We start from the raw sequence: 25220 nt of genomic DNA, 5'->3' as shown, positions 1-25220 counted from the left end.
GTTCAATTCCCGGAGTTAACCTCTGAGCCTGAGCACATCATTCAATCCCCCACCGCTGCCTAATAAATGAATTAGACTTTGTGTAGTGTAACAGGTGATCACGTATAGTGCTCCAGTGCCAATGTGCTGAGGTCACACTATATGTAAACAAGCGATAAGGCAACAAGCAACAGGGTGGGAGGAGTGTGGGCAACAAGCAACAGGGGCAATAAGCAACCAGGCTGGATGGTTGACTGCAACAAGCAATGGAGCATGAAGAGAATTAAAAACAGTACCTAAGTCTGAGCACGACCGGTGGAAGGGCACCTATAAAGAAATAAATCAATATTTGGACCACGCTCTGTCGAAGAGATGAAGGGACACAAGTTGAAAGTGAACTCAGTTGCGCTGACCAATTAGAATCAAGGAAATGAGATTGACGATGAAGACAACTGATAGTAAGTAATGAGCGGGCTCTAGGCCCCCTTTTAAGTGAACAATAGATCGGGGGCATGGCTAAGGAGGCCAAGACGGCGGTTGGCTCTTAACTGAGCTCCCGACGCCAGACTGCCATCATGAACATCCTGCCTGACATCACTAATACCTCATCGGACACCCTCCGCCTGACTCCCACACAGCTGCAGCACAGTGGGCTCCCCCTGAGCCCCTTTCTTGTGACCTGTGGGCTGGCGGTGACTGTGTAGCGCAGCCAACGTTTTGGGGAGTGGAGCAAGCAAGATGGCTGCTGCCATGATACTACTCGGCGGCTGGTGAGCGGGCTCACAGAACTCTCGGTCTCACAACAAAAGCCCACCTGGGATCGCTTACTGGAAGCCGGCATCAGAGGTGACGCGTGCGCACCCCCTGCGCTATATGCTCCTCTTTCCGGCTTGACTCAAAGTTATATTTGCTTCCTCCACCTACTTCTTGGACAGCCCTGAGCAGGCTGTGGCTCTGAGAACCCAGAAGTGTCTGCGATAGGGGAGCACCTCCTGCTCTTTCCCGTCCAAGTGCCCCTTAGAAGACGTACCAGATCCCGCAAGACATGGCCGACACGGGGCAAACAACAGATCTCCTTAAATCCAGCTGCAGTGATTGGGGCACTGTGGCCTGTGGATCACAAGGCCTCTCTCTCCAACTATCCGGCGATCTTCAAATCCACTGAAAGTCTGCCCGGCTCATTGACTTAGAGGTTGGAGCTCACCAACAGAGACACCAATAGGGCCTTGCGATGTGAAACCGGCACACTCTGGACCGCGCCGGAGGTGGTAACGTTTATCTACTGGCTGGACTGCCGAATTGATTGGGGGAGAGGGGAAGTTTCTTCATTAAAGGCTACATAGCGACCTATTATCAACTTACGAGATGTTGCAGTCAGGCAAGATTATCCTTACATGGGCAAATAAAGCTCATCACTGTGTGATTTCTCCCCTTCATTTAGCTAAATATGTTCTTCATAGGGGTGACAGATGCTACCAGGGTCGAAGTATGGGGAGGGGGGGGTATATTGTTCTAGATAGAATTGTAATTTTGAATTGTTTTCTTTCAGGTACTAACCACACAAACTCTCCACTGTCTGTTTTACTTCTGGGCAGAATCTTGAAGTACTGACCAGTCCTGCTTTTGGGACCCGGGTACGTCCATGCCACTATCTACCTCCGCTCCTAAATGGTTCAAATTGTCTCCTGGAATGTAAATGGTCTCTTGGACCGCATTAAAAGATCAGCGGTTCTGAGGTATGTTAAGAGATCCAGACCAGATGCAGTCCTTCTTCAGGAGACACATCTCGTGGGAGCTCAATGTTCTTTTCTTGACCGAGTGTGTCATGCCAGCTACTCTAGGGGATTGAGAGGGTTGGAGCTTCTCTTACACAAAACCTTCCCAATGGCTGTATCTGATATTCATGGGGACCCCCCAGGGCCGGTACGTGAGCTTCATCATTTCCTGCTATGTTCCTCTGCAACTCTTACAACCCACACTGCGGGCAGTTCAGCCCCTCATTGCAGTCCTCCCACCAGGGACAACCGTGATCGGAGGGAATTTTAACAAATTTCCCGACCCCCCACGGGACACATCAGACACCCCGCAGCCCGGCAGGCTTATATGCTGTGCAGGCCTCATTTCCTGGGCGGACTCCATGGCCAATTGTGACGCTTGGCGTTGTTGTAATCCTGCACGATGCTCCTACACACACTCATCAGCAGACCATAAAATCTGGTTGTTGGCATGTGATTTGCTGTAGGTACAGTGTCTGGGTCCTACCGAGAGGCGTATCGGACCATTCTCCTCTTCTTGACTGGCGTGCTCCCGTCAGCACCCTTCGTCCTATATGGAGATTCAATGCATGGCACATTAATGACCAAGAATGCATAGATTTTGTGTAGGCGGAGATACAAGCCTTCTTCCAAAACAATCAGGGCTCTGTGCCCTTTGCCAGGACCTTATGGGCAGAGAGTAAACCCACACTGCGGGGTCGTCTCAAAGGGTATGTGCGACATAGAGAGCGGCAGACACATATAATGGAGCTTGAGACGCAGATCCTTGATTTGGAGTGGCGGACGGGCGGCTTCGAATCAGGGGTAGCTGGCTGTCCGTGGAGATGGCGTGAGAGCCAAATTGCGTTGGGTTTCACTAGAGGAGGCATGGCAATGCTGGAAGGCTTCTATTCAAAGAGTATATGCCTCGGGAGACAAATTGGGCAAACTACTATACTGGCTGGCAACTCAGGAGGTTTCTAGCAGGGTAGTCCCAGCCCTTAGAGATGGCTCTGGCGTCTTATGTGAGGAACTACAACCAATATCTGATCTTCAATCTGGTAAGACCTCTGGTTCTGATGGGTTCCCCATCTAGTTTTTTAAACGGTACCCAGATCTCTTGTCCCCACATTGATTGTCCCTTTACGCTGAAGCTTGGTTCCTCTCTCCCAGACCTCGATACTACCATCATTGTGGTTATACCCAAGGCAGGACAACTGTTGGATCGCTTGTCATCATATCGCCCGATCTCCCTCAGCAACAAAGACATCACAATCTTTGTGAAGGCACTGGCAACCAGGTTGAGTCGAACCCTCTCAGATCTCATACACCCGAACCAATGCGTTTTTATTCCTGGTAGCAGCCGCCACTGCTTTCGGAGGGTGCAGCTGGCCCTCTCTCAGGCGCCCCACCTGCGGGACATACTGGCTCTCCTCCTAGTTGATATCCAAAAGGCCTTTGACATGGTCTCCTGGTCCTTCCATGAGGCCATGCTCCAACAAGCGGGCTTTGGACCTACTTTCTGCAGGCTGGTGAGGCTGCTGTACCGTGCCCCCACTGCTAAAGTTTGGGTGAATGGCATTACCTCTCTGCCTTTTCCGATTTGCATGAGAATGCGTCAGGGCTGCCCCCTGTCCCCGCTGCTCTTCACTCTCACCATAGAGCCACTGGCACACCTTATGAGATGCAATGCGCTGGTTTGGGGTTGGCAGTGGGGGAGTGGCATGTAAAACTACAGTACCCTGTATGCGGACGATGTCCTGCTTTACCTCAGTGTGCCACAGACGACAGGCCCTAGATGCCTTGAGATCCTCCGATTATATGCAGAGGTATTGGGCCTGTGTGAGAATGCCAGCATATCTGTTCTAGAGCCGTTAACTGGTAATGCTATGGAGCGACACTGGTGCCCTGATAACCCGATCAAATGGAACTCCTTCATGTTCTTGGAGATCCACATCTCTTGCCTCCCAGACCTAGCTTGATCTCTTAACTTTCGCCCTCTTGCAGCGACACCAGACCCCGACTTGCGCAAGTGGAGTCGCTTGCCATTTAACCCGATGGGGCGCATTGCTCTGGTCAAAATGATGTGCTTACCCCGATATCTATATGTCCTGGCAAATTACCTTTATCTCATTCCCCATACGTGGTTTCGCACCCTTCACTTCGAAATTGACATCCTTCATCTGGGAAAGTGGACGACATCATGTGGCTTCTGCGTCGGCCCGCAAATCACCATTTGATGGAGGCCTCGGCATTCCAGATCTCTATGGATACTACCTCACAGCACACCTAGTCCCTCTAAATGAATGGTTTTCCGGGGGCTGGGTTGATCCCGCCTATCATCTCGAACTACACCTTATAGGCTTTGATGGGCTTCTCGATCTACTCTATGGCAGTCCTATGTCCTCGATGACACCGTCCTGCACTTGAGTGATGTTACTCTGCTGGAGAACGGCTCTGCACCTCACTCAATGGACTTGCTGCCTCACAGACATGACACCGCTGTGGCGTGGTACCTGGCTGGGCCAGGTGACCAGGGCCGGCTCAAGGGCTGTGTGATCGGTGCCATCGCACCGGGTGCTGACTTGGGGTGGGGGCGTCATTTTTACAAGTATCTTAACATTTTAGAAGCACCTGCTGCCGCGTTCCTGGCCTCAAGCATTTTCAGGCATCAATTAAAATTTCAAGATCACTCCAGTGATTAATAGTCTTCCCGGAAACAGACGAGATGTTTGTTGAGTGGAAGTTTTGACTAATCCTAAGGTAGTGCAGAGAGTTAAAATGCCTGCTGCTAAGAACGTGTACCATGCAGGTAAAGAACTGAATGTAATGTAAATAGGTCTATGGGTTACTGCTTCTGTAAGAGAGCTCCTTTTGTTACTCGTCGTTTATAAGTCTAAATCCTAATATAGAACATTGGGCTATTAACAGTCACCAAAGAGCTGCATGCAAACTGCAAGGTATATGTTAGCGGTATATATTTTTTTGCCCGGTCTTTCATCACCCTAATCTTGTGAAAAGGGTTCATTTGGGTAGAAAACAATTCTTATTATTAAAGGAAACCTCTAACAATGATGTTAGGTTTTAAATTCTGAATTTGCGCTTTTCCAGAATAAGGACTCAAACTATATTGCCTACCAGTATCGATGACATGTCTCTCCTACACTACACCTTGTAGTACTGTCTGATGTAACATTTCCTATACACTGATTTACACACATATGATTGTCTCTGTGCAATGTGTGTGTGTGATGTAAAGTGCTCTTACACCTTACACTGGTACGAGTGGTGCTATAAAACTAAATGAATCTGAGAGACAGTGGTTATGGAGACTTAAGGGTCACTGTTAATGGGTGCTAGTGAGGAAATCCGTGGCAGAGGTGGCCATTGGAGGGGCGCCAACAGACATTGTCGCGCAGGGCACCACCAGTACTAAAGCCGGCCCTGCAGGTGACTGGTCTTGTGTGTTTTCTCAGTGGGACCACATAAGTATTACCTACCTGGGTGATGTTCGCCGACGTGAGCTCCTGATATCCGTCCAAGACTGCAGGACCAATACAGCCTTTCTCACACACAATTCTTCCATTATCTCCGGCAGTGTCATGTTCTCCTGACTCACCTCCCGGCGGATGCACAGATCCCTGAATATAGCCTCCTTGAGGCAAAACTAATGACTGGTGGTCTGGGCAACATTGTGATTTCTGTGCTCTAATGCCCCCTTATGATCAACACACCAGATCTCTTCTTCAAAACGAGAGGGCTAGGTGGGTGAGCTGGATGACGAATTCTGGCGGGAGGTATGTCTGGCCCCAAGGGAACTGGCAATTTCCACACGCTTGCCGTTGGTCCAGGTTAATGATCTTCATACAGCACTCTTTTTTTCATTTTTTTTTTCACAATAACATTATTATGTTTTAGTAGACACAGACACACACATTGCCAATGCTTCTCTACACAGCCATGGCACTTCCTCACAAAACAGAGAGGGCCTGATTTCTTATATATTTAAAAAATGCTTATGGAATCCCAGATGAGCCCCCAACACTGCAATAATGCAGCAACATACTTGTTTTGTGGTGTGTATTATTGCTGCGATGTCCTTGTTTTGTTGTGGTTATTATGTTTTTATGGTTGTTGTGCTGTTTGTGTTATGTTAATATGATGTGTTGGTATTGTAATAAGGTGTTTTTTTTTAAAATATGTTTTTATTGGCATTTCAAATAAGTAGAAACATTGTATACATTTGACACATAACAGATTATTATCTCATCCATTTGAATGTATATGCAATTTGCCCCCTCCCTGGTGGTGTGGTCGAGGGGTGTTGATTGGTGCGCGCACCAAGACCAACCGATTTATTAAGCTCAAGGCTGTCCTCGGAAACATGAGAAAATATGGGGTGGTTGGTGTACTTATCATGGACTGCCTATTTAAAATGTGTAATTGGGGAGAAGGCTGTCAGTGTTCAATGATCAGATTCAGAAATATGATGCCACTTGCTTGTAACTATCACAGGTAAGATGGTACAGGCCCCACTGGGAGCAGCATCCTGCTGCTCAGACTCACTCATTCCAACTGACCACTCATCCAAACCATGCACTCATGCACATTCTTTTACATCACACTCACACAGGCTGAGCAGCAAGGAACTAGGAGACACAGGATATAACAATGTTCTGCTTCCATCTAGCAGCAGTCTATCTATGCCTGTAGTATTTAACATCTGTAATCAGTTGAAAATCTAACCGGCAATCCCCCAAAAAATTTCTGACCCATTACACTCAAGATTTCAACCCTCTTCATAACAGCTTTATTCCACGTGCAAGATGTAAGAATACAACAATATACAAAGCAATGTACTTGTTGTTTTGTATGCATTCTGAAGGGAGAAAAGAAAATATTGAGGAATCGGAGAAGGTAAATGTTTGCATTTGAAGATAAAGTTAGTTAATAGGGATTGCAGATACTGGTTTAGTGCCCCATTTTCTTTTATTTATTAGTGAAACTGATGCATCTATTTTAAATATCGTTCATCAGTATGCTAAGGTTTCTTGATATAACCTTGATATTAAAAAAAACATAATTTTTCTCGTAAATGTTCTTTGTACACCTGATCTTCCCATCTGTTGGTTCAGAAGCCACTTGATACAATCCAGTTTTCCTTGATTACTATTTAACTTTAATGCGCTTGACCAGAACAAGGCCAATACTTGTGCTCAATACATGTTTATTTTGTTTTGTACTGGTAGCTCTGTTTAATTTTCTATTTAATTCATATTCACACTCTAATAGTTAATATAAGTGGGTTAAGGTATCCACCTACATATATTTAAAAGGATATTGCAAATGACGAGGAGTTCTGTGACTTGCCTTTTACCTTGGCTGCTGACAAAAGGCACTATGATGTCGCAACTCAGCCATGATACCTTATTAGAACGCTATAATGTTAAGAGCTCTATTGAAGATAGTTGAGGGCCAATAAAGGCTAGTACAGGCCTTCTACTCCAACTTTCCTATGTTTGTTTCACTGTTTTTCACTTTTTAATTTAGAACATTCGACACTTAGGGGTTGATTTCGCTCTCATAGGGAAAGCATCCCGACCGAATTGGATCCGGAATGCTTTCCGTATGAATCGGACTGCTGGAGTCTGAACAAGCGAGTATGATGCATCCGTATGCTGACTGACTCGGTTCGCTCGGACTCACATTGAACTCTGTGGGAGCCTTTACACTGAACGCATACACATGCTCTCATTGCAAACAGAGGTGGGAGGGGAAAGCATACACCCTGTGGCAGGCACCCCATGGTGCCCGCCACACTGTGCATGTTGGGATCGGGGGAACCCATGGGCACCCCCCCCCCATGACCGATTTGGAGGGCCCCGGGTGAAGTGGGCCCTGCTACAGCCCCCTGAAGTACGATTATTCCAACAGCCGTTTCGTCTCACTGAGACCGAGTCGATGCGGCTGTTCGAATTGTGCATCGTACTTGCTCGTTTGGAATCCGGCTCCATTGCGCAGCACAATTCGGCTATTAACGAGTCGTACAGAGAGGATCGGGTTCGGAAACAATTCGGTAGACGCGTACGTGATCTTCACTTTGTACTTAGTCATTCGGACCTGTGTACGATTCGGTCGGGAACAAGGGCTACGAATCGGATCCGGGAAAGCCGAATCCATTTCGGAGACCTTCTGAACGATATTGGAATCAGGCCCTATGTGGGACATATGACCATCTGTGTCGGACAGTTGTCAATAACCCTCTCCTTCATTATAGGCCATTGCCTGCAACTTGGGCCCCTAATTCCAGATTCAAGGCTTTTAATACCTGGGATAGCCCTCCGCAGCAGCTATAATGATATATTACAGTTGAGCAGCTATGTCATTTTGTTATTACTGTTGACTAGAAATGTCACAATGCGACTGTAATGTAGGAAATTAAAGACAGGCTTTTATACAGGAATTGCAATCTTCCAGGTATTATATTTAAAGACTGTTAGCTAATTGCTACATATTTCTTATGCTAGATGTTTTTACATTATTCAGTACATGAAAAATTGTGTTTCCCTTAATTTTGTCTCTTCACTGTGTTCTACTAATGTTCAAAGTATGAAATGCCCTTCCAGCTACTGTTGTTGGGTTTTGAAAAAAGTTAATTAAATAACTAGTCTGATTAATGTAGAACTTACAACGAAGTGATGGAAGGAATGCTTGAATTAATCTCCGCAATTGGTGATCCCTTGGTGCAGGAATTCGACCATAGGTTTTAACCCACTATGCCACTCTAGACCAAGACCAGCTGTATTTAAATTAGTGTCGGTCCTGTACCAATGAGAATAGTCCTGCCCTACACATCCTTTCACCAAACATTAACTAGAACAAGTAGTGTATCATATTGAAGAGACAAAATTATTAAGACTAAACAGTTTGTCTTGGCTCCAACCCATCTAATGGGGAGGAGTAAATCAATACAAGTGTAACTATTGTCAGCCAGATTGTAGAAACAATTCAGGTATGTTACTTTTTAGCGAGTAAGCCTCTGAGTAGGAGACATAAAGCTCATTCAAAAAGAAAGCATGCATTTAGAAATTTGCCAATAAATGACACATGAACTGAAACTATGTGGTTTTCAGTTCATAAAGTCACCAAACATTATGGTGTAAAAGTTCTTGAAAGAAAAGAGGCACAAGTAAGGCGTACAGCATTAAACCATTTGCTTGCAACTACCTAATGTTTACAGCCTCAACCATAAACGTAAATGTACCACCCACCTGCTGAAGGAGGGTAGTGATTAACAAATATATGTATATGTCCATATAAAACAGTTACGGTTCATATGCACACCACACAGGACTAATAAAAATTATCTAAAGATGATGTTCACATACTGATCTTGAGCATTGTTGGCTCACAACCAATATCAGAGGGGCATAGTGGCTCCACATATGGTCAACTCTAAAATTTAAAACTTTATTTTATTAGAAGAAAATTTCTAAACTCAATCGCTGGAGGGCAGAATAATGCATGGCACATGATTCTAGACGAGTGTTACGGTCAAAACTATTGTTACAGATAAATAACTACTTTCTTCCTCATCCTCTTCTAAACACTTCTCATGAGCCACAGCAGCAATGAAATTCTCTCATTCCTAAGGACCATCCTAAAACTGGCACTGTCGAGAATGTTTCAGCCAATGTTTTGCCTTGACTCTTCCTTGATACTTTGAGGTGCTGGAAATTGTTTTGAATGAAAATGTTGCTGCCTCTTTAATGTATGTCTAGTATGTTTTCCTGTGGTATATCGAGAGACATATCTTATTCAGGTATCCATTCATATAGCCCTCAATGAGTTGGGTCTGTGATTTTGATCTAAACATTCCCCAGAGGCCTACAATGTCACTGCCTGGCTCCCTAGGGATACTTCCACCAGAAAATGAATGTAGGTTTAAAATAAACTCTTATTTATGTCTTCCAATATCCAGTCTGCATGAATGAAATTTTAATACAACATCATTCTTTTAGCTCAGTGTAAATGTGCCAAAATGCAGACTTCCTTTTATTGAGGTGCTGGTTTTGACTGATGCGGGAACAGTGCTCCTTTCGCGTCAATCTACTGGGAGTGGCCAATATCATCTGATTGAAGTGTCATAGCAGTTCCACAGTGCTTTGCTTTATTTCCCCGCTTGAAAATACTTCAGATGATAAAAAGATGTCCGTGTAAACAGGTAGCTCCCATTGTTTAAGTCACAACTGGCAAACTATTTATGAAAGTTACCTTTGCTCCCAATAGTAAACCAATCGAAACTCTCCATTTAAATATAATTAAATCCGATTATGCTTTCGATATTAAAATCTTTTAAGTCAGTACAAATGCTCCTAATTATGTTTTTAGGTCTCGCGACCTGCGTTGCAGCAGTGCTCGCGCAGGCGAGAGTCCTTTTGTCCGGGGTTCAGAAATGGACCCTGGAATCGCACACAATCATGCGTGTGCGTTTCCTTTTCAGCTCCCCCATTGGCCTTTGCGTGCGTCTTATTCTAAAAGACTGCACGCAATTGGCCCGAGGCGCGCGCATAGCTCCTCCCATGGCCTATTGGTGTCCATTACGCGCACCAAGCGCGTAATAGACACCAATAGGCCGTGGGAGGAGCTATGATCATGCCCAGACACAGGCGTGATGTGCGCGCCACTTCTTTTTCTTTACTTTTGGTATAAGCGCGGCACCTGGGCTTTACTTTTGATGTTATAAGTAAAGCGCGGATGCCGCGATTATACCAAAGGTAAAGAAATAGAAAAAAACATCTATTTCTTTACTTTTGGTATAATCGCGGCACCTGCGCTTTACTTATAACATTAAAAGTAAAGCGCGGGTGCCGCGATTATACCAAAGGTAAAGAAATAGATTTTTTTTCTATTTCTTTACTTTTGGTATAATCGTGGCACCCGCGCTTGACTTTTAATGTTATAAGTAAAGCGCGGGTGCCGCGATTATTCCAAAAGTAAAGGAATAGAAAAAAACATCTATTTCTTTACTTTTCGGTATAATCGCGGCACCCGCGCTTTACTTATAACATTAAAAGTAAAGCGCGGGTGCCGCGATTATACCAAAGGTAAAGCATTTGCAATGCAATAAGTCTCGCATTCCTGAAAGTTTGAGCTATTGGCTTTGCAAATAATTATGCAACACCAATAACTCAAACTTTTAGTAATGCGAGACCTATTGCATTGCAAATACTTGTTCTATATTTGAATTGTGAAGAAAAATGAAATGTATTCTAGTTTAAAATTAACTTCATTACACATCTCTAAAATGTTCTCATTTGGACTGTGATTTCTGTGTTTTATTTAATTAAATTATTTTTTATTTTAAGATTTTCATGCTGGTACATAGTAAATGGCGAAAAATTTCCTGAAGCCAATGGCAAAAACAAAAAAGAGGCAAAAAAGCTTGCAGCCAAAAATACTTTTGAATCATTGATGGCTCGCAGTTCTAACACACCTCAGAACTTGGTGAGTTAATGTGATAACCTTTGAAAGTGATATATTTAATTTTTGATCATCTCAATACTAAAATGCTTATAATCTAACGATTTCCATGATAAAAATAATAATGCTGTAAAGTAAGAATATTACAATTTATTTTTTAACGAAATTATGGCAAAAATGTATGGAATTTTATTTTTTGTGTGTGTGGAAGTTTTGTGTTTGTACGCCTTTTGTTTTTGCATAAATTCCAAAGCTCATTCTTATATTGTTTCATATAGTAGCAGATTGTACCTTTTCATGTCAAAGTCAGTCTCACATAGCAAACGTATCACGTACATTTACCCGATGTTTCTCAATGCAAATGTTTAGGGCTCTTGATGCCTCAAAATTCACTTGAATTCTGTTATGCTACTAATTTTGCCCTTGTAAAAATTATTCTGTTGCTCAGTCATTAAGCTATATTCAATTCTATGTATTTTCTTAGAGTGATAGTGAACAATTCACCTGAATACCACAAGGCTTAATGTAGAGACTCTGAGCTGGTTGGATAGACTCTGTAATAAGAAATTTATTTATATGGAAACTTACTCATCGTGCATCTATGAGGAACAACTAAAGGGATCCGAAATTCATAGAGAATAATATTTGGTTCCTGGATAATGACGCTTAAATAGTACATGAATAAACAAAACTAGATGAAATGAGATAAACAATAAATTATTATATGTAGTTTTATTTAGAGACAGAACAATAGTAGTAGCAATCAGCTTATTGTATAGAAAATATATAAATTACTATAAAATAGACATTAAAATAAATCAAATCATTTAAAGTGGGTATATTATATATAAAGAGATTAAGAATCTATATGGACTGATTAAGACATGAAGGTATAAGTCACACAGAAACATCTAAAATAGTAGCCTTTTGTAGAAAGGTGTAGGCAAAATCTAAAAATGTTATAAGCGTCCCAATAAAATAATGATTCTTTGAGGAAAAGCAGTACTTAGTTACTACCTTAACTGACCTGATGTTTGCCTTATTGAATGATGTCGGCACATACATTTTCCTTAGGATCAGTTACAAATTATGTGGTCAATTATTTCATTTTTATAGCCGCAAAGCCTACGTCTTTTCGAGGTTAGACATTTCACATTTCAAGATCCTTCAGATTTCCCTAGTGGAGTATACATTAGTCTGAATTTTAGATACATGATTAGATACTTGATGTTACATGCAGCCTGTAGATTGGAATGTAGATATCCCGATTTGATGTTAAATAAGTATCAGTTACGCATTCTGAATGTTTATAGTTCTTCAGCATAGATAGCTTATTCATACCATTGTTTAACTTCGAAGTTTTAGTTGTGACCTCCTTCCACTCCATGCAGATCATATTCATCAACAAAGCTAGTGAAGGTAATTTGTTTTCAGTAATAACTTTCTCAGTACTTGCTGATTTCAGATCCTGGATCGTTCCAACATTCGCTCTTAGTTCTTCGATAAATAATCTTTTTGAGAAATTTCCATTAGCTCTGCCACATCACATAAAAAGTTTAGCATTGTTTTTTTTTAAAGTTATCAATGTTCTAGGCGTAGTTTGCAAATTTGAGTGGCAGAATGTAAATGTGGTTAGTATCTTATTTCTCTCATGTAGCTCTTATCCAGCTCATTGACTGTTTTTCATTTTAAGAGCTAAAGAGGCATATAGGTGGGATTGAATGAGCTTCAAATTGATTGCGATAATTGTCTAATAACGCGACCTCCATAAATATTTGAGAATATCGTTATACATTTTGTGATAATACATAATTTCGATTTCTAAGCTGAAGTATGGTCATCCATGATATATTTATGTTGCTGGTTAATCCCAAGTAATTCTATTTATTTACTTGATCAATTTATTTTCCATCTATTGCCCAAGACGCCTGTTTGAAAAGTTTACCAAAGGTCATCACTTTTGTTTTCCCTAGAGTAACCATTAGATTATTTACAATATTATATTCATGTAAAATGAAAAGTTGGGTTTGCAGGTCAGTTGGAGTTAATGAAAAGATAACTAAATCATCCATGTAGACTAGATGAGTATTGCTTTGCTACATAATCGAATCAAAATAGTGTATCTGAAATGTGAAGGGAAAAGAGAAAGGGCACCAAAGTGCAACCCTGCTTTAAGCCATTTAATGTAGACATCGTTGGAGAGATTAGAAAATGTAATAACATACTGTTGGTTTCCCCATTTTAGTTGTTTGTCCCACAGACAGCCTTGATTGACTTTATCAAACTGTACTGTAGTCGATGGAACAGAAATGCCGAGTAAACCTTTCCTTTGTTAACTAACAATTTGAGGGTAATTGAAGAAACTAAATCTCCTTCTCAGGGGTCTCACTGATACTTAGTCCATTCAAACCAATAATAAAGAATTTGGCACAGAAGCTGAAATATAAAAGAACATTTTCATTAAACTCAAATGAGTGTGACTACGTCACACAGAAGCCGTAGCAACTGAATGAGGTAGTCCATAGAATGGTCTTACTTCACGTCTTATATACTCTTTATCCTGCCCCAGGCATGTAAGGGAGTTGTACCAATTACATTCCTAAACAAATGGAAAATCTGGAGGGTCAGCAGGTGAGTAGCCTTTGGGGTTTTAGCAGGATATGGGCAAAACATTATAATTACATAGTTCACAAAGGTTAATCTGATCTAGATGGCACTGCAAGGCATGGCATGATTACATGTACAGTATCTTGATTGGCAATCTCAGACAAAGATCGATCAGGGAAATTGGCTTTGCGAGGTCAGTTTCAGGTGAAGAGGTCAGTTTCTTACAGTTCATTCCAGAGTCAGAAAGAAACCTAGTTAATGTATACATGGACTAAGAAGGCCAGGCCACTTTGTTCGCCAGGCTACCTTCACAGGCCTACGTGAGGGCGACACAAAATGGTGGCACAATAAAATGGAGTCAGTCTCGAGAATTACAGAACCTCGTAATGCTATTGTTGTTAGTAGAACAACCTATTCAAAACCTATTGAATTGACTGAACAAGAGTAAGTTGCATTACATAAGCCATGAATATAATTAGTCGAATAAATATTTTCCAAATATCCTGCCATTGCAGTCAAGAATGGTTTGGATCGATTATTGCACCTTTCCATGAAGATAAGATGTCCACTTGTGTAAATAGTTGTAATCTTTTAAAATTAGTGTGTGATTTTAAACCTACCTGATCGATCCTCACTTGCTTGGGGTCACTGTGCAGCTGTTCTAGCGCTGACACGGGACCTTGCGCTTTCACGGAACACCCCGCCGCCATCACCAGCGAGGCCGCTGGCCACGCCCCTTTTTAGGCCACACACCCCCCCCCCCCCCCCGCCCATGATACTTAACTAGCGCCGTATACGAGCGCTTTCAGATACCATTTCTCCTGAGGCGGAAAGCCGGGAGTAGGCTGTGCTTGTAATCTTTTAAAATTAGTGTGTGATTTTAAACCTACCTGATCGATCCTCACTTGCTTGGGGTCACTGTGCAGCTGTTCTAGCGCTGACACGGGACCTTGCGCTTTCACGGAACACCCCGCCGCCATCACCAGCGAGGCCGCTGGCCACGCCCCTTTTTAGGCCACGGCCCCCCCCCGCCCATGATACTTAACTAGCGCCGAATACGAGCGCTTTCAGATACCATTTCTCCTGAGGCAGAAAGCCGGGAGTAGGCTGCGCTTGTAATCTTTTAAAATTAGTGTGTGATTTTAAACCTACCTGATCGATCCTCACTTGCTTGGGGTCACTGTGCAGCTGTTCTAGCGCTGACACGGGACCTTGCGCTTTCACGGAACACCCCGCCGCCATCACCAGCGAGGCCGCTGGCCACGCCCCTTTTTAGGCCACACACCCCCTTGCCGTCCTCTGTCACATATATAAATGTGCAATTTTAGGAAGCGCAGCGGACAAGCGCAGCGGGCGCACCGTTTGCGCGCCGAAGGCGCGCCTAAGGCAAGCCCGTCTGCGCCCGTCCGCGACGGGCCGGGACTAGGGGCTATGACCCCTGGTATTACACTCCCTGGTTCACTTCATACTTACTCTAGGGAGGCCCTCCTTAGCTTCAGGCCATTACAGTGTTCTCACTGTACTACTATGAATCCTCACTGTGCTCCTTTAACCTGCCCGGTTTGCCTTTTCTCCCTTACATCCTTCCCCTCCCTAACCAATATAGCTTCATCTGATTTTCCGCCATCACGCTTGAAACCTACATTTGTAGACCTGCCTCAGACTCAGACGCTGATTAGCTTAAACTGTAGATCATTAGTCAAACATAAGAGAGAGATCTTTGATCTACTCGTCTCGGTGGAACCCGTAGCCTTATTCCTTACTGAGACATGGCTAAAAGACTACTCTGGCCCGGATATTGCTGCTGCTCTCTCTGACAATTACACTTATGTTGGTAAAAATAGATTAATGAAGGATGGTGGAGGAATAGCCATCATTTATAATAGACTGTATTCCTGCAAATGGGAAGATTTCGAACTTCCTAACAGTGAAGCCGGTCTTTTCAAACTTTCGCTATCTCCCAATTTTACTCTTTCTGGGATGCTCATTTATCGCCCCCCAGGCCCAGCGAGTTCCTGGGCCGCCACCTTTCCTGAGTATGTAGCACCTCTAATTCAGCATTCGACAAACTTTTCAATTATTGGTGATCTGAATCTGCACCTGAATGATCCTTCTTGCTCCACCAGCAGCAATCTTTTACTGGATTTGGCTGCTCTAAATATTATTTTACATAATTCTGGTCCTACTCATAAAGCAGGGAACCTGCTGGACCCCATTCTTTCTAATTTAGACACCATCACATGTGAGGTTCCATTACCTATTGTATGGTCTGACCATTATATGGTGACTTTCTCTGTTACCATTAGCTGTCCACCTAACATCCTCTCTAATTTTACAGAATCTAAACTATCCAGAAATTGGAATAATTTGGACTTTAAGAAACTTAACTCCTGTCTTGAAAATTCTAGACCTTTCACGGAAGTTACTAGCATTGATGCAGCTGATGCTGTTAAAGCCTGGCTGGCACATGCTGCCGACGCCTGCATACCGCAGCGCATGCAAAAACACAACTTTCACCACCCGCCTGCGCCCTGGTTTACTGCTGCTCTAAAAAAAAGAAAAAACCATCTGCAAAAACCTCGAGCGCAAATGGCGTATAAAATATGATCTGTGTTCTAAACAAATTTACAAAGCTGCCTTAGCTAAATATCATTCCCTATGGAAAACTGCAAAAGCTGAACATGTCAACCTAACTATCCTTGAGGCACAAAATCGTCCTAAAGCACTTTTTAAGGTAGTTCAAAAACTCTCGGGTGCCTTGTGTCAGCCCAAACCACCTTGTCTTGATACCGCACAGTGCAACTCTTTGGCTGAATTTTTTATCGCCAAAATTGATACCATATATTCCGATTTTGAAAAATCTGCCCCCCCTCCTTCTCCGTCTCACTCACCAGCCTTAACTACATCTCCTGATCGAGTGACTTTAGAGGATAGGTTCTTTACCCCTGCTCAGCAGACCCCCCCCTCCCCCCCACAGTATCTAACCTTACGACCTCCTGTGATTCAGAGGGGTCTCACGAGATACCTGTCCTCCTGCCTCACAGTTGATCGATACTTGGGATTCTTTTAATATCAACACTCTCTCTGATATTATCAGTAAAATCAAATCCGGCTCCCCGTTGGATCCCTTTCCCCCTCAAATATTAAAAATGCTGGATAATTCGTCCCTTGAACTTATTATGGATCTTCTTAATTCCTCCCTTAGAGAAGCTACAGTACCCTCTGCATGGAAACATGCAATGATAGTGCCTTTGTTAAAAAAGGCCAATGCCGACCATAGTATTCCTTCTAACTTTCGTCCTATTTCACTTCTCCCTGTTTTTTCAAAAATCATGGAAAAGCACATCAACTCTCAACTTTGTTCCCATGTTGAATCCAGGGGAATTCTACACCCATCCCAATCCGGTTTTAGGTCAGGTTTCTCGACGGAATCTACTCTATTGGGGGTCTCTGAAAACATACGTTGCCGTGTGGATGGGGGGGAAACCGTGGCACTCATTTTGCTTGATCTGAGTGCCGCATTTGACACGGTTTCCCACCCCATTCTTATTAATGCCCTTAGATCATCTGGCATCACCGGCTCAGCCCTCAATTGGTTCGTTAGTTTTTTATCTAACCGTACCTTCCAAGTCTTTTCTTCCTCATCTGCCTCCCAAATCTATAAATCGGCGTACGGTGTTCCGCAAGGCTCCATCTTGAGCCCCTTGCTCTTTAATTTGTATGTCAGACCTTTGGCTACTATTGCGGAGCAAGCCGGGCTCACTATCTACTCGTACGCCGATGATACCCAGGTCATTTATTCTCTTTCCACGGGTTCACACTCTTCCCCCTCTTCCCTTTGCACAGGACTCAGTAACATCGCAGCTTGGATGTATGATAACAAACTGAAATTGAACGGGGGGAAAACAGAGCTTCTTCTATTTGGCCATAATACCACCTTATGGGGACCCCAACATTGGCCCTCTCAAATGGGCACTTTACCTATTCCATCTAAAACAGCTCGCAACCTCGGCGTCATTTTTGACGACCAGCTATCTATGAAAAACCACGTGGTTAAGACTTCCTCCACTTGCATCACTATCATTAAGTGGTTGCGTAAGATCATCTGGATGCTCCCCCAGGATACTCAGAAAACCGTGGTCCAGGCCTTAATTACCTCTAGACTGGACTACGGGAACATTCTTCTCCTGGGAGCTTGCAAAGAGGTGATTCGTAAACTACAGACAGTCCAGAATATGGCAGCACGACTGCTCTGTAAACTACCCAATACATCCCCTACCTCCAACTCTCTACGCCAGGGGTCTCCAACCAGTCGATCGCGAGCTACCGGTAGCTCGCAGGTGCCCTGTCAGTAGCTCGCGATCTGACTTCCACTTTTGTAGCCTATCATTGGCGTTTTGTTCGTTTTTTAGGTCTTTTGAAGTTGCTTCTCTCCCGCCGTAGGAAGCAGCTGCTATTTGAGCCTATCTGGGGCGGGGTGAAGTGGTGATGTCAGCCAGCGCATGGGCAGTGTTTGCTGCCCTCGGAGAACCACGATGCGCGCCTTTTCCTGCATGTCTCCCTTCTATGATCCTGTGCACTTTTGCGGCCGGATCGGCAACCTTGATAGCATAATTGGATCTCCATGCTCAAATACAGGAGATGCAGTGTCCGCCACCTTAAGCAGAACCAGACAGACAGCAGGTATGTGGGCAAGAGGACCTTTATTTTTTTTCAATAGATGCCTGTGCATGCCGTTATTCGAGGCATCTAAAATAAATAAAATATGAGCAGTACTTCAAGCATGTACATTTGGACCAAATTCCTTCCGAATGGCTTTGGCTGTTATGTAGCTCTTGTTGAGCTAAATTGTTCATTTTTAACTCTGCTTTGCCGCCTTATTCTTCGGGTAATAAGACTGAGCATACTATCTCCCCACGTGACTTTCCGCAAGGAGAAACAGAAAATCCAGATTCCTCTCGAGATCGCGGGGTGCCTTTTCGCAATCCATCCTACTCCTGACACGTGACGGGTCTTATCTGACATTGTCTTTTGTCAACATCTTTCATTTTGCCGAGCGTGGGGTGCCCTCGCTATATTTTATTTATTATACCCTTTGTTCTCGTTTATTAATTTCCCAAGCTCAGATTTGCTGCTTCGTGGCTCTTTGCTACAAGATAAAGCAAACTTTTAATTAGCCAAACAAATCACTTTTCTTATGATACCAATCGGAGCACGAGGGAAAGGCGAGCTGTTGTAATTCCTGAACAGCAGTTGAGGAGCAATGAGTCCGCGGCTGTCTTCACGGCGGTCCTGCGGTGTGCGGGGTCTGTGAGTGGAGTGGAGAAGAGAGCCCCAGTCTTTGACAGTTCTGCCTCCCCTGGCTCTCATTGAGCAGGCAGTGCCTCTCTGCTGGGATGCAGCAGCCTCTGGGTCTGGCTGGGCTCACTCCTCCCTCCCACCTCCTTCCTCGGCCACATAGGAGAGCGCAGGGAGAAAGGGGCTGGGGCAGGAGATGTCACCTCCAGTGAGAGATCACACCACCACCACCTGCTGCTGTGAACCAGACATAGAAAGGCGGCAGAAGCAGATGAGGGGAACCAGGGCTTGTCAATTTTACAGCATTAACACATGGCTCAAAGATTCCCTCCACAACTTTAGGTTCCTGCAGCTGGCACGGCGTGCTAGAAATAATTCATTTTCAGAATTCAAACATGGAAACTGATGATTTGTTGTGCCATTCAGAAACATTCCACCCACACTGTGCACCGTGCGCAAGGCGCCCAGTGATACAGATGAAATATGTGTACAGTGTGCTGCGTAGCATTCAGATCACTTTCCGATCTATGCTGCCTCGTGCCTGTACATTCTTAGAGTAACTATGCACCTTACAAATTGCTATCATCATCTCTCGTGTGCATGTTCCTACCCAACCTTCCTAAGCATATCTTTGTTCCTGTAATCCAGTCTGGACCGGACCCCTCAGACCCCACCTTTCTGTTCTGTTGTGTGTTTTGCACCGTTATTTCGAGGGCCTCCTGCTACTATAAAAATCCTGTTTGTAAAACACAAAACCGATTCTTCCACCTCGCCTCCAGCTTATCAAATTCACATAAAGTACATTTACATCTAGTTTTTGCATCACTCACCCATGCATGGTTTACGTAGGCTCCCAGGTGTAAATTGCTTTTGTCTTAACATATGCCAGGAATATAAATTTTATGTGAATCTGGCACTTAAAGTCACCTGAAGCAGTGTGTATTTCTTCGAATCCTGCATCAAACCTGCTATGGTAGTTATAAACGTATTTTGGTGCCATGCCCATTCTGTCTTTGGCCTTTCTGCTAAGGAAGCTTTTTCATTTACAGAGGCAAACACTTGCCTATTGGTTACTGGAAACCCTAGATACCAATTAATTTCACACAGGCTTTCCAAACATTTAGAGAAGAGAATAAATAAACGTAGACTTTTTTTATCATTCAAACTCTTTGTATCCCTGTCCTGCACTTTTGGTCCACCCAGTCCCTATGTTCTTTTTTTCTATTAACTGATAAGTATCACAATTAGTCTTTGGTATATTATCACACTCTGTTCCTGAATGGTTATGGAGAAGTTTATTATCAGATGATGTGGAGTGGATTAAGGATTTCCTGCATCCCAGGTTCACAGTTATATTGTAGTGACCATTTTATTGCTCAAGAACCAACTTTTATAATCAAGCTGGTGAATTGGTTGAAAACATTTTACCAAATGAAATTTAAATATGATTTAAAGTACAAAATTTGATTCCGCGCCCAGGACCAGAAATCCTTAAGCAAAATAATATACTTATTTGCAGCAATGTACACTGTTTCTGTCCATTTATTATTTGATGGGCAGGAAGTGGAGCTATGAGAGTTCAAGAAAAATGCACCTCGTTTCGAATAGGAAGCATATTTTTATACAGCTGTATGTTCAGGACTCTGGTGAGTGTCGTGATCCACTGACCAGGATTTGAAGATTAAGAGGCATTTTTTGAAGCAATAGCTTTTAATCATGAAATAATCATGGACTCCCACCATCCTGGATGACAATTCTATGATAATGAACTAAGTGGCAAGTCATGTGAACCATACATGTGGAATAGGTTATTATTACATGGACACATTTATGGTCTGTTAGGGGAGAATTTGTACAGTGCAAACCCTGAACTCAGGCATTTCAAGGTCTAGTCCTGTGATAAAGTATAAAAAGTAGGTATGATGTAATAAAATAATTGTATTGCAGCATGTGTTACTTTATACTGCTTACTACCCTGCAAGCCAATCCATGTGTAGGGTTTGTGGTGGGAAAGGTGTTGTCTTTATTTTGTGAGCCTATGTGGGAAGTGTTCCATGTTGTGCATGATGACCACCGAGGTTCGATTACCGAGTTATGGAACGTAGTAGTTTGGTGGATGAAAAGGTGTGAGAGACAGATGTGCAGGTTATGGTTTTTAGTATGATTGCAGTTTTGAACAGCACTGCACGTCCATATGGTTTCTTATGGTTGTAGTCTTCTTAGCTGGTTAGGGCAGAGGTCAGGAGTATGCAGTTTGTTGAAGAGGAAAGCCAGAACTTATACCAGGCTCTCTGGTTACATATTGTGCATTGCAGACACTTAATGGGTATCTGTTTATCCCTTGTCAATGAAGCTGCGCGTGAAGAGACTTAGGGAACGATTCACAAGTTGCTTGGCCTTTAGTAGCTCACAATCATTTTCACGGATCAGAAGTAGCTCTCACTGCAGAAAAGGTTGGAGACCCCTGCTCTACGCACTCTGCATTGGCTCCGCATTGAAAGCCGGACAAAATTTAAGGCCCTCTGCTTCATGTACAGAATAAATGCTGGTCTGGCCCCATTCTATCTTAACTCCTTGGTACAGCACTACTGTCCCCCCCACACTCTGCGATCATCTAATCAGCATTTGTTTTCGGTTCCTAGAATCAAAAGATCCAGAATGGGTGGCCGCTCCTTCGCTTGGTTGGCCCCCTCACTCTGGAACTCCCTTCCTCTCCGGTTGCGAACTGAACCCTGCTACCTTAAGTTTCGCAGACAGGTAAAAAATTGGTTATTCAATATGTAACAGCCTTCCTTTCTGACTCTTCCCCTCTCATTTGGTTTCTAGCGCCGGGAAACCTACGGGTAGCTGAGCGCTTTACAAACTTAAATATAATAATAATAATAATAGACATAGTAATAGTCTCCAAAAGGTGAGATCACATTTTACTACATCAATGGGTATAAGATTTACAGGCACATGCATCAAGCTAAAATGTGCTTGCAAAATTAGCGAATAGCTATTTGTGAGCGCATTTTAGCCTTTCTCAATGCATCAACCAAATAACAAAAAATCGCAATTATACCGAATCGCTAATACCGGGAAACAAGATAATAGCGAATCCTTATTTGCGAGGAAAAAAAATCGTGAGCAATTAAAGAATCGCAAAAAAAACTCACAATGCATGAAAAATCGCAAATAGCGATTCCCATGAATTTCGCTATTTAGCAGGTGCAGATTAAGGGGAATCAGAAGCAGGTGGTAAAAAAAAAAAAAAAATCCCTACAGCTGATAAGCTGCAGAGGGCTATTTAAACTGACCAATGAGGCCATAGAGGCCTTACACAATGGCGGCACTCTACGTGTTTGCGAGGAGGATGAGGATCCATGCAGCAGGCCAGGCCAGAAGGAGAATCCAGGAGAGGATATTCCGCCTGCGCATCACTCTATTGGGACAAACTGCTGAGGACATATATGATAAGTACCGGATGAACGCTGCTATGAAACTTTACCTCATAGCCAAATTGGAACCACTAATGCAGCGCCAGACACGTAGGACCCATGCAATCCCTACCCATGTCCAGGTGCTATGTTGCCTGCACCTACTTGCATCAGGAAGTTTCCAGGGGGTAGTGGCAGTAGCTGGAGGGGTATCACAAAGCTCCCTCTCACGTTTCTTCAGATCCTTCCTGGCTGCCATGATGACTCTGATCAACAACCACATCACCTTCCCACAACCCAAAGGGAATTGAGCCAAACAAAACTCGAATTCTATTGATTAGCCCAGTTCCCTCATGTGATTGGATGCATAGATTGCACCCACGTAGCCATATGTCCACCAGCAGTAAATGAGTATATCCTCCGTAACCGGAAATCGTATAACTCAATCAATGTCCAAGCAGTGTGCAATGGGAAAAACATCATAACCGACATTGTAGCGCAATATCCTGGGAGCACTCATGATTCATACATCTTCCGACACAGTGGCATTCACACACGCCTGCTCAGGGGGGAATTTGGCGAAGGACACCTGCTAGGTAAGACAATATACTTATGAACACAAATTTAATCTGAAATGGCAATGCATACCTGACACTAACACCGTGCTTACTACCCTGTAGGTGACAGTGCATAAGCCGTGAGGAACTATATCATGACTCCATACTTGAACCCAGCCGCCCCACAAGAGCAGCGGTACAACGCAGCACACATCAGGACACGTAATGTGATCGAACGGACATTTGGATTGCTCAAAAGTTGCCTCCGCATCCTGCACAAAACTGGTGGAGCGATGCTGTACCAGCCGGAAACCTGCTGTAGGATAGTGGCAGCAAGTGCAATGTTGCACAATATAGCTACAAGGAGAGGCATACCCATAGAGGCGTACGACACTGAGGACAACCAGCCCCCTGTACACCCACGACACCTGCATCCTGCAAGCTCAGCGGAAGGGCAGAGGAAACGTGCAGAGATCACCCAACATTACTTCAGAGGTAAGTAATAATGAGACAAAAGACTCGCATTCTTGACCTGCAAAGTTTTAATTTGCACGTGAGCAGGTAGTGGTGTGTGGCTAAACATAGATGTTGCTTAAGGGCACATTCACTGCATGTACCAAAGCACAAATTAAATAAAGTTTTGGACTTCATTCCCAGTCACTATGAATGTCTTGAACATGGTTACGCCACCATGGAAGATCGTCCGGAGGTATGTTTGTGCTCAGCGCTTCCTCCCACGCACACCAAGACGTATTTCGCCTGCATCTGCATCCCCACCCATGGGTGCAAGTGTAGGTGTTGAACGACGTGTACTGCCCCTCCTGCCAGTGCTGACAGGCGCTGACATGCTGTAAGGCTGGATGCCCCCTCACTCCCCTCATCTCCTGTGACATTGCTGAGTCCACCAGTACCAGCCTGGAGCTGTTCAACAGCAGTGGTTACTTGGCCAAGGGCCCTGGCCACATCCCCACAACAATGCCCATGTCAATTTGCATTGCCACCGACCTCCGTGACAGCAGTGCAGTCGCGTTGCACAACTTATTGTTCGATCTGGTATAGCCAGCCAAGCGCACCATGAATTGGCGATGCCTACTCCTCTCTGTGTTGTGTCCCTCCTGCATCACACGCGCAAGCTCCTGCAATGTGGCATTAGTGTGCCTGTTGCCTTCCAAAACTGCTTGAGTCAGTTCACTCACGCGATCTGCCATGACTGAAATGTTCTTGTTCATCTTCGTCATTTGCAGGTTGATGGCTCCCATGTGTCGTGCTTGCAGGCGCTGCACCCTCATCATCTGCGACTCCACACCTCCCCACACATTTGGAGTTGCTGCCTCCTGTGCTGCTATGTGGCCCCTTGACTTGCGTCTTTGTGTCATCCGGACCAGTGCCTGAGGTGTGGTGGTGGTCCTCACACTAGGCTGGCTTGGTGCAGGGGCCCTTTCAGGATCCTGATCGCTCTCCATTGACTGAAGAGTAGGGACTGTGGCCCTGCGTCTTGGGGGGGCCTGGGATGTGCTCGATGGTGTGACAGGTATCGCAACTGCAGTCTCTGCAGTGGTCTGTGTGCTCTCCCCGCATTCACTGTCATCAGTGTCTACTTCTTCTGCACCTGTGGTGTGAAACAGTGCAATATTAATTCGTGTTGGTGCTAATGTTTTGCCACATTAAATTTTGTTTGCTCTTAAATTCTCACAGTCTGTAATCACTGACTGAAATGCATTTTTCAAACTATGGCCTCACAATGTGGTATTTGACTACCAATTTGGCTCTGGGGACTACAACTATGTGAAATGTGGACTGGAGTTGATTACAGCTGATTGGCTTTTAATTACAGTATGGGCACAATTTGTATTTACATTGATGTGTATATTATAGTGCCTCTTACCTTGTGTACTGCAGGCCGCATCGGATGTATCCTACTGCGTTACTCCCACAGCAGCTTCTGGCAGGATTGTGCCCTCCACCAGGGCTGTGTTGTCAGGGACTGTTGAGGGTCCTCCTCCAGTGCTCTTCGCCTACTTCAGCCTCTGTGCAGTTCTCTCCTTGGCACGGCTCTGCAGGTCATACCACCTTATTTTCAACTCTTCTATGCTGCGGTGTGTCACACCCACAGCATTGACTTT

The 25220-nt window shown here is 44.1% G+C and overlaps 1 protein-coding gene across 2 annotated transcripts in view; it reads left to right on the top strand.

Annotated features, from left to right (window-relative positions):
• EIF2AK2 (eukaryotic translation initiation factor 2 alpha kinase 2) overlaps window positions 1-25220 on the top strand; it is a 300514-nt gene that overhangs the window by 30369 nt on the left and 244925 nt on the right. For both annotated transcript variants that reach the window (XM_085611364.1, XM_085611363.1), the window contains exon 3: window positions 11102-11240. In XM_085611364.1, coding sequence (XP_085467490.1) covers window positions 11102-11240 — 139 coding nt within the window. The remainder of the gene's footprint in view (window positions 1-11101; window positions 11241-25220) is intronic.

This window comes from Triturus cristatus, chromosome 6 (genome assembly GCF_964204655.1).
Source record: "Triturus cristatus chromosome 6, aTriCri1.1, whole genome shotgun sequence".
Classification (NCBI taxonomy): Eukaryota; Metazoa; Chordata; class Amphibia; order Caudata; family Salamandridae; genus Triturus; species Triturus cristatus.
This window is presented reverse-complemented; position numbering and strand designations above follow the sequence as displayed.